Source organism: Lachnellula hyalina (genome assembly GCF_007821495.1).
Source record: "Lachnellula hyalina strain CBS 185.66 chromosome Unknown contig00139, whole genome shotgun sequence".
NCBI classification, from domain to species: Eukaryota; Fungi; Ascomycota; class Leotiomycetes; order Helotiales; family Lachnaceae; genus Lachnellula; species Lachnellula hyalina.
Genome location: NW_022157253.1, coordinates 36292 through 49336, shown reverse-complemented (window position 1 = coordinate 49336; position 13045 = coordinate 36292). Strand labels below are relative to the sequence as shown.

At 49.3% G+C, this 13045-nt stretch overlaps 5 protein-coding genes across 5 annotated transcripts; 2 read left to right on the top strand and 3 right to left on the bottom strand.

The window, feature by feature from the left end:
• Positions 1-664: 664 nt before the first annotated feature.
• Positions 665-2484, top strand: LHYA1_G007030 (uncharacterized protein; the record flags this gene model as incomplete). Its single annotated transcript, XM_031151962.1, has 2 exons — positions 665-996; positions 1050-2484. The coding sequence occupies 2 exons, from the start codon at positions 665-667 to the stop codon at positions 2482-2484; spliced, it is 1767 nt and encodes a 588-aa protein (XP_031003030.1).
• A 755-nt stretch (positions 2485-3239) lies between these two features.
• LHYA1_G007029 (uncharacterized protein) lies at positions 3240-5027 on the bottom strand (the record flags this gene model as incomplete). The annotated part of the gene is made up of 1 exon (XM_031151961.1): positions 3240-5027. One exon carries the CDS (start codon positions 5025-5027, stop codon positions 3240-3242), a length of 1788 nt encoding a protein of 595 aa, XP_031003035.1.
• Positions 5028-6869: 1842 nt separating this feature from the next.
• LHYA1_G007028 (Uncharacterized protein) lies at positions 6870-7702 on the top strand (the record flags this gene model as incomplete). Its single annotated transcript, XM_031151960.1, has 3 exons — positions 6870-6996; positions 7106-7398; positions 7454-7702. The coding sequence occupies 3 exons, from the start codon at positions 6870-6872 to the stop codon at positions 7700-7702; spliced, it is 669 nt and encodes a 222-aa protein (XP_031003034.1).
• On the bottom strand, positions 7072-9805 carry Mettl25 (Methyltransferase-like protein; the record flags this gene model as incomplete). The annotated part of the gene is made up of 2 exons (XM_031151959.1): positions 7072-7875; positions 8024-9805. 2 exons carry the CDS (start codon positions 9803-9805, stop codon positions 7072-7074), a joined length of 2586 nt encoding a protein of 861 aa, XP_031003039.1.
• Positions 9806-10356: 551 nt separating this feature from the next.
• betB_0 (NAD/NADP-dependent betaine aldehyde dehydrogenase) lies at positions 10357-12000 on the bottom strand (the record flags this gene model as incomplete). The annotated part of the gene is made up of 2 exons (XM_031151958.1): positions 10357-10387; positions 10520-12000. 2 exons carry the CDS (start codon positions 11998-12000, stop codon positions 10357-10359), a joined length of 1512 nt encoding a protein of 503 aa, XP_031003040.1.
• Between the last annotated feature and the right edge of the window lie 1045 nt (positions 12001-13045).

Here is a 13045-nt window from a genome sequence, read left to right as displayed (position 1 = left end):
CGAAGACACCAGCAAAGCTTCCCGTCACTGGTCGTGGAACCATACAAGACGGACACCCGCAATATCTGTAAAATATCTCAGTTGCAACCGCAACTTTGTGTCTCATGAGATAGGATAGAGGCACCTACATCTGTCACTCCAACAACAAAGACTTCCCGCAAAATTTCTCCACTGTCACTTGGCAAATCACCAAGATCAAAGAACTGCTGCAAACGACTGGGAATAGAATGGGACAAGTCTCGGCGGCGGCAAAGAAAAGGGAAGCAAGCAGCGTATATGTGGAGCTGGAAATACTGTCTGTGAGGACAGAGACGAACATCACTGTGCACCCGGACAGAGCGTCAGGGCCCATTTCACAAATTCAATGGCTAATAAACAAACAACTTGAGGCCAGCGCTTGTGTACTCGTACTCCTTTTCATACGACTACAAGTACCGAATTTCCCTCAACGATCCTCAAGCAAAAAGACAACCAAGTACGTCGCACTTTGTGATTTGCCGCCCCTGGAACCCCTGAAATACCCAACCCTCCAAGAACAAGCCTAGCCTAGGTACCCTGCCCTGCCCTGCCCTGCTTACCGCTTGCAGCCAGCGTGTTGGGTGTGTAGGGATAATTGACGTGGATCCACAATCTCAAGCTTCAAGCAACTTGTCCTTCAAGGGCAATGCCAACCTTCAAGCTGGCGAAATTCAACCCCATGAAATGGTTTCCGAGGAGGAAAGCGCGGCGGTCCCTCGAGGTGCAGGAAATCCCTAAAGGCTTAGCACGATATGGAACCCCGCAGGCATCACCTCGATCCGCAGAAGTAATAGCGCAACTCCCCGGCCCAATACTGGAGCGCATTTTCTCCCTCGTTTGCCCGCATGCTCAGGATGAGACCTACGACAGCTGTGAACAGTCTGCCGTCGAGGATACCTGCATGTTATGCGATCTAAGGGATCTATCTCACTGCGCGCAAGTCTCGAGGTGGTGGAGGAAGCAAGCTACGAACGTCCTGTGAGTTTGGCCAATCCTTGAACTGACCGAGCTTGAGCTGATGGTATTTGCAGATACCATAGCATACGTCTAGATGTTGTTCATTACTGCGAGCTCGAAGATGTCCTTGCAGAGAAGCGCAAGCATCGCTCTCGATTAAACCGCAATGCCGAACCCGAAGATACAGCCCAGGCGCGACTTCGACTGCTATGCAGAACACTCCGGGAGGACATGGGTGGATTCGCGCTGAGGGTTCAGTATTTCAAGACGCCGTATATGCAACGAGAGACTTCTAAGCCAGATCTTGCGCGGACAGCGGCAGTATGCCCAAATCTACGCTACATGGATCTCCCCGAGGGGTTCTTTATGGATGACCCATCCTGTAATACTTTGAAGCAAGAGGTTATTGGAAGATGCCCAGATATGAGGAAGATGACATATATGGGTGGATCAGAACGCAGTCTAGAATTGCTGGCTGGTGGTAACCTCTGGCGGAATTTGGAGGTATTGGAACTCTCAGGATTGAATATGGATCCTACGATATTACGACACGCTCTGGGGTCCTTACCACAGCTACGTGCTCTGAAGGTCACGAATATGATGCTATTTACGGACCAGCTGTTTCAACATAGCGAATATCTCCCTCCGTTCCCTCCTCTCACCGAACTTATATTCGAGAAGACTCCCAATGTCACGGCCAACGGCTTGATCACATACCTCTTCCGCTCCGACGTCCAGAATACGCTCAAGACTCTGTCTCTCACGGAAACAGGCGTCCATCCGTCAACCCTACAGCAAGTTCTTACCACGGCTCCAAAACTCGACCATCTCTCCATAACAGAAAGCGTAACCTCCTCCATTCCCAGCGGGACCCCATCCTTATTATCCACCTCCCTCCTTACTTTGCACTACGAAATAACCGACGCTCCGTCCTCCAACTCCTACGCAAGCACGAAAACAAGTTACTACAACTATCTCACTTCCTCCCTTCTCTCTCACGGCCTACCCAACCTCCTCGAACTCTACGTCCGCGACCCTGATTTCCCAGAAACCCTAGTGGACCTCGCGCCCCCACGAGCACCCTTCAGCACCGATCCCGACAACTTCGCCCCCCAAAACCCCTTCCTCTCTCCTACCCAATCACCCTCAAACCATCGCTTCAGCTCCAACAATCCATTCGCGAAACTCCAGCAAAGCGGACAGGGCATGCACCAAGACCTCGTAGTGTACAGCAAAGGCCTCGACGAAATGGAGTGGAATTTCTCGCGTGTGAAAACGGCTGCTGCGCGCGGTAGGAGGGGCAGTGCTTCGGCTCCCAGACCGGTGAGCAGTTATGGATTGAGCGAGAATATGGGGAAGAGTTGGGGCCACGGGGCGAGGAAGAGCGTTATCGTAGGGAATGGGTTTGGAGGGTTCTTGGCGGTGCCAGCGGATGGGGAGGGGAGACCGAGTACTAGTGGTAGTGCGGGAGCGAGTAAGAGGGGTAGTCAGTATGATATGTGGCGTTGATCTTGAGCTGGGGAATTGCATGAGGATTTCTTTTATTTGGAAGCATTTGATTATGGGCAAAATGGTAACATGGGACAGGGGTTAGCGGTGCGAAAGATGAGATTACGAATTGTACGAAATAAGGGTCGAACTACAGGGGTAGAGCTCTTTCTCTTGCGAAGCAGGTTCCTAGATTTCATAGGCGGATACCCTGATGGCTTATGAGCGAGTAATACGATGACTTTTTAGCAAGATACTTTGAAAAATATACCTGTGTGAAGGGTGATTGTAAATCTGGCTTTGGGTCTGACGTTATGAGACGATTATTTCATGACCCCCTTTCCCGTTCATAATAATGTCCTCGAAAACCTGAGCTCCCCAAATTCTATAGGTTGAAGAAGATAAGGTCGACTGGAGATTGAGAGGATGACAAGCTACTTGACCTATTTGGTTGCAACTTGGTGGAAGAATCAGAGCCTTCAAATACGCCGTACTTACGAGGCCTAGACGCTTTTTAAACCTTGCAATTGGTAGGCTCAGAGCTAGCTAGTGGGGAGCGGAGAAAAAGGGGGATGCAGAAGTCCATGCATGTGCATATAATATTTACCGTTCTTCGATATGCATTCTGCCTAAAATACAATTGATTATAAATATCCTATATCCTAGCTCCTATCCTGAAAGCAGTTTCCAAAAGGGGTATCTCGCTCATAATATAAAAAACGTACTACTATCGCATTCTTCACCTGTCAGACCATTGATATCCGCCTTCATATCCATCAGCGCAAAACGTAAAACCCACCGACCGTCAACCCCTTCTCCCTCGTCTTATCCCCCTCCATCCTCACCCCAAGCTTATACAAAGGAACTTTATCAACACCCCTCTGCACCCCCATCCTAACATCCGCATACCCCTTCTTCAACCCGCCCTTCTGTCCCTCCATCACCACCTCCGCGTCCCAAGCCGGATGATCCAACACGCCCTGCGCAATCGCCACATCGTTCATCTCTGCAAACATCGCCGCTTCCTCGGCCGCCTCGTCCCCAGCTTCGATACCGCGTTTCAGGTTCGCGCGCTGGAGGGGCTCGTCGGGACGCAGGAAGCCGAGGACGAGGATGGTGAGTTTGGCGGATGGGGGGAGGGGCTCGGCGTAGCCGTCTATGAGACGGAGGGTGAGGAGGCGCTTGTTCGCGAGTGCGAAGTTTGCGCGCGATAGCTGGGAAGGGTCGGGTGGGAGGGCGGAGATGAGGGATGGTTGCCAGTCTTCGCCTTTGGGCTGTGGGCGGACCCAGGCAAAGTAGTGGCCGTAGAGTTGGTTGGTTACGTGGTCTGGTACTCCGGCTAGATTTGTGGTTGGTAGGGAGGTCTCGGCGTCTATGAGAGGTTCGCTGGTGCAGGTGAAGCGGATTGGGTAAGGTGGTTGGGGGCCTGCATCGAGAGCTATATCTGTGTTGGATGACATGTTGGAATGCTCTAGTTGTTGCTCGTAGAGAGTGTTGCCGTCACTAACCACAGTGCGGAATTTCTCGTGGACTTGCGCGTGGACTTTTTCTTTTCCTCCAGCCATGTCGTATGCTTTGGTGGAGGCTTTTTTGACATTTTCTCTGGTTGCCTCGGATGGCATGTATTTCTGGAGTTTCTCGTGGCTTCCGGCCATGTCGTAGGCCTTCGTACCGGCGCCTTTAACAACTGCTGTGGTTATCGTAGATGGCATGTATTTCTGGACCCTATTCTGTACAACTGAAGCTACCGGACCCGCCACGGCGGCAATCTTGCTGGTTGCATAGACATTGACTGCCATAGCTCCCAATTCAAGAGGCAAAGTACTCAAACTCGCTCCTTTGATAGAGTGCATGCTCGTGGAAGTAGAGAGTAAGCGAAACGTAGGGCTAGTGCACAGGTTCTTCTTCTTATCGCCGGTGCAAAGCACGACTGAGAAATAGCCATCACCGGCTTCAGCAGGGATACGCAAAACGACTGTTTCGCGAAGCTTGTGCTTCTCGCGGATTTTCGTTGGCTTTGCTTTCTTTCGAAATTGGGTGATGTCTCTCTGCCACGCGCGTTCATCGCTTGGATTGAGTTGCTCCGACTCGATTGCCATGGTTGGGGTAACGTTCAACCAGCTGCCGTTCGCGCCCATTAATGCCTTCAGACGCATGCCTGTCTTGCCAGAGAAGCCCTTATTTTGAAGCCAGATTGTACGGTCCGGGGGCAGCGGTCCATCAGAAAAGATGGATATGGCGAGGGATGTGGTGGGACCTTGAAAAAAGACCAAGCCATGAGAATGTCTCAGCAGGGTAAAGTGTTTAGTAGTTTCGTATGGATGGCTGATCAGACCTCCAGCAAAATGGCGAACTTCACGAAAGGCATTTTGCACAGCGTTTGATTTTGCTACCGTCGAGGTGGATGCAGATGCTAAAGATGGGGCGGCTTCAGAATATGGCGATGAGGCGGCTGATGAAGGGAGCGAGTTCGTCGAAGAGCTAGGGCCCAGGGACTGAGGGGTTACGTTTCCGGAACTCTGAGGACTGGCGTACATTTGCGGCTCTGTAAACCTGGGAGGCATCGTGATACTTAATGATAGACCCGGGCGTGGAGATACTGTCGCGTTGTCCATTGTCTCATTCCTCGGCTCTTTGTCTGGTTCGGCATCTCCGCCAGGCTGGGCACTTCTGAATGATCTCAGATGTTTCATATCCGGCCGGCTATCTGCTCGAATATCTTGATACGATGGCTGATATCGAGTTCTTGGTGTGCTTGTACTTGAGTTCAGCGGAGTAAGTGTTTTTTGAAAAGGGTGGAGTCTAGGTGAATGGCCTGTGACCGAGGGAACCCAATGATTTGGGTGTGATTCTTGGTGGTGAATTGTAGGCGGATGGGCCCTTTGTGAGTGAGAAGAACTCGGACTTCCTTTTAAAGGTCTCTGGTGTTGAAATCGCTGTGAATGGTGTGTTTCAGAAGAAGGTTGAACATTCTGATATAGCCCGCGTGGTTGGTTGAGAAGCGGGCTGCCCCTTTCCACTGCGGCGGCATGAACGTCTTGAAATGAACGCTGATGGCGAAGGCTCGACGGATGATTTGTTTGTGATGAAGACCGAAGTTCTTGATTTGATCTTTGGTATCGAATTCTTTGTGAATTATTTACGCCTGGAACCGGCTTACGGTGCACCCTGAAGTTAGCCGCTGGTGCATTTTGACCGAGATGCTGAGACTGCACGGAATCTTCCACGCTGTGCGGAGGAGGCGGTCCAAAATGTGCATCCATAGTCAATCTAGTCACCGGATATCGACACTGAGGTCTTGGAGGTGAATAATTGCAACGGTGATATTGAAAGGCATTATGGAACACTTGACGTTGCAATCGCCAAGTCAACAGATGAGGTTAAAACATGATTCAGGGGCTCGTCCTGGCCGAAAAAGCGGCACCGATTCTAAAGGTTCCAAGCCGAGTACACTAATCATATCGGGTGCCGCTTTTTTGAAGCCACATCGCGGGGAGTTGATCGCCAAGCGCGCGCGTCATGCTGAACAGGGCAAGGTAAATACTAACTGTACCCCCACTCAAAAAGGCTCAGCTCAGATGTCTGTGGGCAGATTTATATCCTCAAAACAGATTTAGATAATTGCTCGCTCATATCATCTTTCATACTCAGTCGTTGATCCCAGCAGAAGTAGTGTTGGTAAACCCGGCGGCGGGTGGGCCCGTCTTCTAATTTAGGCCCCGTAAGAACGAAAATTAACTTACTCCATAGCAGTAACTACATACCTAGAGCTTCACAGGAAGTCTTAAACGGTTTTGACTGAACTTAGTTGAGAATAGCCTTGAAGGTTTGTGTATTTTCCACTGCGTACCCGGGGTTACTTTTTCCATTCTCCTTGAGAAATGCACATAGCACGGGTAGGACAAACAACGCCAAGTTGTCACTCCATCATTCTGTCAAACTCGTCGGACGTCGAAAGGAAATTATTTATATATCAAAGGCCTCAATGCGAGAATATGAGCATGTTTTCCTCATTTCGCCAAGAACAAGCTGCAGTGGTTGCTTGGCATCTTCAACCTGGTGAGCAAGTTTTTCACAAATCATAGGTTTTTCGCGCGGTTGTCCTACATAAACAGGGGAGAATGGGAAGATATGTTTAGTTGAGGATCCTTGTGGTTTATACTTCGTTGTATTTGATTGGATGGAAACAAAGCCGGGGTAGCTCCAGGTGAGCTTTGGAGTTGTTGTGGGTTAATGGCGGCTTGACTGCGGGATTTGATTCATTGTTAGAACAGCTACAAAAGTGGAAGACCCCCTCCGTCTATAGATCGATCACAACCTTGAGCTCTTTTCTCACTTTCTCACTATCAGAAAGGAAAAAATTCCATGGTCCAGACCTCGAATTTGAGATACCAACCAGACGAAACATGTTCTCTCAAGCTATTACCGTCGCCGTCTTCTTGGTATCGCTTGCCAGTGCTCATTTCAGCATCGAGTATCCTGAGTCGCGGGGTGACTCCTTCGCAACTGGAGCCTCTCAATATATCTACCCATGTGAGTACCTCTCCCTTGCGAATCTTAGATGACCAAAGGCCAACTCCACCAAATAACCTAATTAGAACAGTTGGTTCAGAAAAAAGATATCTTATTAATAATAGTGTAGGTGCCAACGTCAACCAAACCGCAAAAACCAATAGAACGACCTGGCCACTGACTGGCGGCTCTCTCAATCTCGATCTCCACCATCCCTGGAGTTACATCTTCGTCAATCTGGGCCTGGGAACCGACTACCCGACCTTCAACATCTCCCTCATCAATCCCTTCCTCAACGAGACGGGAAACGGCACTCTTTGCCTGCCAGAAGTTACCCTGCCAGCCGGGATCAGCCCAGCGGATGGCACAAACGCCAGTATCCAAGTGGTGGCCGTTGGTGAAACGGGCAGTGCTCTGTATAACGTATTTCACCCTTTCAATAACAATCTTCAGAACCATAAGGCTAACAGGACGATAGTGCGCAGACATTGTGTTCAAGAACGATACTGAGACTCTTAGCGCCGATAAATGCTCAAACTCCACGGGCGTTTCGGTCTCGGTTGTAGCACAAGAAGTTAATGGCTCAACACCCTCCACTTCTACTTCCTCGGCAGCTGCCTCAAGCTCGACGAGGGCTTCTGCTGCCTCTGCTGTAGGTTCGAGCCCGGTGATCGTAGCTGGTGTGGTTGCTGGCTTGGGAGCGCTCCTGATGAGTTGGTTCTTGTGAATGGTTGTCGGCTTGATAGTTTTGGATACATATGCTAGCTTGATATGAACATCTGCCGTGATACCCAACACTATTTTCCAAGACTTTCTGATGATTCTGATGTGCATGCGGTGAAGGGCCACATAATAATAACCTGTAATCTCGACCCTACAACTTGGAAATGCGGAGGCAATCTATACTCATATCCAAAGCTTGGACTGAGCCCTGCTCAACCTGCCAGTGGGTAATCCAAAGAGACAGCAACTTTTCGCACACGTGACAGGGAAATAAGTTTTCAGGAGGTGGATCCGACTCAAACAATTATCGTTTGATTCCAACTACTACCAGATTCCGCGGCGATTGCTTGTACTCGAAAACAGGCTCTACCCATGCTTCCCTCACCAAATCCCCATGTTCCTTTAAGAACAACCATCGATCCACCACAATCAGACTTTCCACCACACCAGCACTAAATGCCATAAGCGACCACGTCACGCTCAATTCCCTCTTCAGCGCATCGTATCGTTGGGCATATCCATCGATTTCCTCATCGGTAATATTCCCCATCCTGTCCCCGAGCGGCATGCTTCTCTCGGGATCAGCCTTTAGCTTGTCAAGAGCCCCACGTACATAGCTTGTGAAAGACGCGTAGCATCCTTTCCTCAGCGAGCCGATAATAACTGGCTGTGTACATTCCGGACTACTCTCGTCTCCCTGTAGCTTCGACACAACGCCGTAATCGAGAAAAACCTTTTGTAGTAAAGCGCGGTAGAAATGTCGTGTGAAAAAGGAATCACTTTCCTTCGCGGTCCAGTTTAGTGGCGCCTGCACTCCCATCATTCGTGCGGTGATGTTCAACCTGACGCCCTCATCGCCGTACGTTGCTAAGCGTTCACTCATGGGGAAGCCGTGCGGGTCGCAATCAGATAGATCTTTGTCTAGTTGAGGTGCGTTGATGGGTTTCAAGTTGCGTCGAATGTGCGGGTGCTTGAGGGTTGATGGCCCAAGACGTGAGGAGAGCAGATTGTAGCAACACCCTACGATTGCAATGGCATGGACTGCGGGGTTGAGAATGAGTGATCGGATACCATGATGGGAGAGGTTGCCACAGGAGTGGATGGAGACGGCCATTAAGCGGATGTCTTCAGCTTTCGATATCTCGTCAAGAACTTGTGGTAATTCAGGGTTCTCGGACTCGCCATTGACGAACTGTAAATTACCTGATGGAACGGCGAGCTTCATGTTCTCGATTTGTTCCACTACATCTGAGAGATTGCCATCTTGTACCATATGCTCAACATATTGCATATAGCCTTTCCCCTCCGCGGGAGTATATATTGTTGCCAGATCCTTGATCGGCCTCAAATCTATAGATGTAGGGGCTGGAAGACTTTGTGATTTTGCAGCTCTTCTTCGAGCCTTGTCGTCCATCTCTTCAACTGGAGTCTTGCTATCCTGCATCTTTCGGTAGACCTTTTTATTCCGCATAACTTTCTCTCTTTCACCTACACCAGCGAAAACATCCTTTCTTTTGGCGCCATTAATATTGAGCTCCTTACTCTCAACCGCGACAATATGTTTATTATACGGCGGACTAGCCAACGTTCGCCCGAGATAATTTTGGCCACTTCCAAAATCAACAAAATGTGTGATTTCCTTTCCAGATTTCGTAGAAACATCATCCGCAACCCGAACGACATAGTCCGCGAAATTGGCGACCTCGTGGACTTTTTTGGGTATCATACCTACCGCAACATGTCTAGGAAGTTTCGGCTCGCTTTGATCATGGCTAGCAACAGTCCTCTGCAAAGAATGTTTTCTGATCTCCCTAATATACATGATGAGACTCTCGGGGGGCTCATCTGTTCTCGGCTGCTCCAAGTCATCCCGCATAAGCAGATTCAGCAAATCCATCGACCCCTGCGCCAAGAGCCACGAGCGCCATTCTTCCGGGATGACTTTATGATATAGGCTTGGTTCGCGGGTAAAGAAATCGAGAATGTGAACTCCGCCGCATAAAGTCTGGAAAATGGTCGACGCTGCTGAAAAGCGCAAGAGTGAGTCAACGTACTCATCCGCGCTCGCGAAGTCATCCGCGAAAGGGATTACTTTTATAGGAGGCATTGTGCTACGTGATCTGAATGAGCTGCGGTAGATGGATTTGAGTTTGGAGACTCGACGGAGAACTTGCATGTTATTGCATTATGTGGACTGGAGCAAAACGCGCCGCTAGAAATTTTTCGAGGTGGGGAAGTTTTTAGCGAGACTACTGTAGAAGGACCCCCTTGCTGGTGATTTGTTCAACTAGATACTTGCTTGAATTGTAGTAACACTTTCATAACTATGACTTATTGTCAATAAAGCCTCTTCGCTAGTACAATCGGTGCAACTTTGCTCAGAGATTTAGTTTTAGGTTAAGCTCTTCAGCTCACGTGATCACACCCCCTGACCTTTATAGTATGGTGTACCTCTGGTAGTGTCGCTGTTCAAAACAGAACACATAGCAAACCGGAATAGCACTATATGGTTTTTTCCAACACAAGAGACCGGGGAAATTATCAACCACGATCAAAGACTTGAGCCAGGGAAGCAAAAGGTGTTATGCTTGACTGGTTCCCCTAGCTTAGTCCAAAGATAGGGGGAAATTTCTCTTTTAAATCCTGTAATGTTTCCATTCACTGATTTGTGTTTGGCGATAGACGAGGACTACTGAATTTTGATGATTTGCATTGAAACCCAACTCAGAATTCCAAGACAGATTCGTAAAAAACATACTCATCTTTATGAATCAATCTAATATAGTAAGAGTAGGTATATGAGCCTTAAATTCAGCCGTACCGTGCATTTTCCACCTCATCATCGAACCACGTCGGCTCTTGTCCATAGTTGATGATTGTACTCTTCACTTTCGTATAGCTCTCAAAAGCTTCAATACCATTCTCTTTACCCAACCCACTCTCCTTGAATCCGCCCCAGGGAGAGGAGGGATCGTTTAGATGGTGTCCATTGATCCAGACTATGCCAGAGTCTATGTTTTCAGCTACACGATGTGCCTGGCTGAAGTCATTCGTCCACACCGATGCGCCCAACGCAAAAGAAGTTGCATTGGCAACCTTGACTATCTCCTCTTCAGATTCACATCTGACAAGAGCTATGACAGGGCCAAAAACTTCATTGCATGCAAGATTGCTCGAGGCTTTCGTCTCAACCAGAGTTGGCTGGAAGAAATACCCCTTGCCGTCTACGCTGGTGGGGCTCCCGCCGCAGAGAACTTTGCCGCCCTCATCGATTGATTGTGAGACAAACGCTGAGCATCTCTCTACGCTTGCACGTGAGATAACAGCACCAATTTGAGTCTTCTCATCGGTTGGAGCACCAACCCTCAGGTTCTTCGTCCTCCGTACTAGTAAGTCGACAAACTCATCATATATATCAGAGTGTATCAGCAGCCGACTGCCGGTCACGCAAGTCTGCCCACTTGCAATAAAACTGGCAAACAAAGCCGCCTTCACCCCCTTCTCAACCGATATACTGGGGAACATGCACACTGGCGCTTTACCTCCCAACTCAGCTATGATTGGAATGAGATGTTTGCTTGCAGTTGGCGCGATTGCAGCATAAGTCGCCAAGCCACCCGTTAGATCAATCTTGGAAATCAGTGAAGACTCGCAGAGGAATTTGCCTGTCTCTCGCCCGTACCCAGACACAATTTGCAAAGTCCCATCAGGCAAGCCCGCTTCTTGAAATAGCTGGCCCATCTTTAGCACAGACAACGGAGCAGATTCCGATGGTTTGACAATAACAGAGTTTCCGGCTGCGAGTGCGGCGGCGATCTTCTTCGTCGCTATCAAGAGTGGGTGATTCCAAGGGGTTATTTGAACGACAACCCCCAAAGGTAGACGTATGAGGGTGTTTACCACGGGCCCTTTAAAAGGGGTTACGCGTCCTTCGTGGGTTCGTGCCAATGAGGCAAAGTATTCTAGCCATTCTGGGACTCGAGAGAGCTGCGCTTTCATCTCACGGATGGGCCGACCTGTTTGTTGAGTTTCTAGATCGATGAACTCGGGAAGACGCAAACGGAGCAGAGTTGCGGCTTTGGATAGAACATTGAACCGAGTTGAGGCATCCACCTTGCTCCAGATGCCACTCGAGAAATTGTCCAACGAGGATGAGATGATAGAGTTGACCGTCTGAAGCGGCGTAGAGTCTATTGTTGCGATTGCAGATTCGGTTGCGGGGTTGATAACGTGGATCCGCTCTTCTGAAGCCGATTGGTAGGCGCCATTAACCCAGTTGGGCTGGTGGAGGAGAGTTGACATCTGTCGCTGCCTTTCAACGAGGTCGCAATGGAGAAGGCTTTGATCAGCTTTGTCAAAAGATACTTCCTATTGTTTGCTTCATCATTCCCTTATGACTGATACGTGCCGAGGTAGACTGCTTAGTCACTATTAGCGCATGGCACGTCTAGAAGCCAACCTAGTCCTTGTCCTTGCTTCTTCTTCACCACCTTCCATCTCGAGGACAAAGTAAATGAGCCCTATGCACAGCACGGCCATTCTGGCAACTGCTTGCCCTGCTGATGTTTCTTTGACTAATGTCTCATGAACTTTCCATTTCAATGTCCTATGCTATCTTGCACTCTCCCCTCTCCTTCTTTTGCCTCAAATCCCGCGTTGCCTTGCTTCATGACCATTCTTAGCGTAAGTTGCGTTCACGAACTGTCTTTATCGCTTCTCTGCCCTCTGTGTTCGTCTGTTGGAATTTGATGTTGCAAGGTGAAGTGTGTCTAAGCTAGAAGTCAGGATCACCAGATTTCACTACCTGCTGACTGATCCATATCATCTGTATTTACTCATACCATATATCACATGACCAGATCCTTCCACTTTCTCCTTTTCTGAAACAGTTGCATCGCCTCTTCCAATTTATCTCTTCTGTCGATCCGAAAATCTCCATCATGGATTCAGAAATCAAAATCCCAAGAAAAGACGAGGATGACCCAAGGCAATCCATGCTAAACGCGTGCTCCTCTGGGGACGTTGCAACCCTGCAGCAACTCTTCCTAAAGCATGGAATCCAACCCGGCAGCAAACCCATCCCCACAAAATTCCTCCCTCCCTCTCCCAATGCCCCTCACTTGGGAGGGAAAGCCATTATAGAGCCCGGAATACCATCCACGGACGAGCTCCTCCAGCGCGCTGTAGCTGCCAAACAAGTCGGCATGGTCAAGTTCATTCCCCATACATACCCATCGCTCACACTCTCCCAGAGCCACGGCGTCGTTTCCGCCGTGCTAGATAACCCCTGCCCCTCCATCCTCCAAGCTCTCTGCGACCACGATAGTAACTTCGCTAGCTTCTCCGT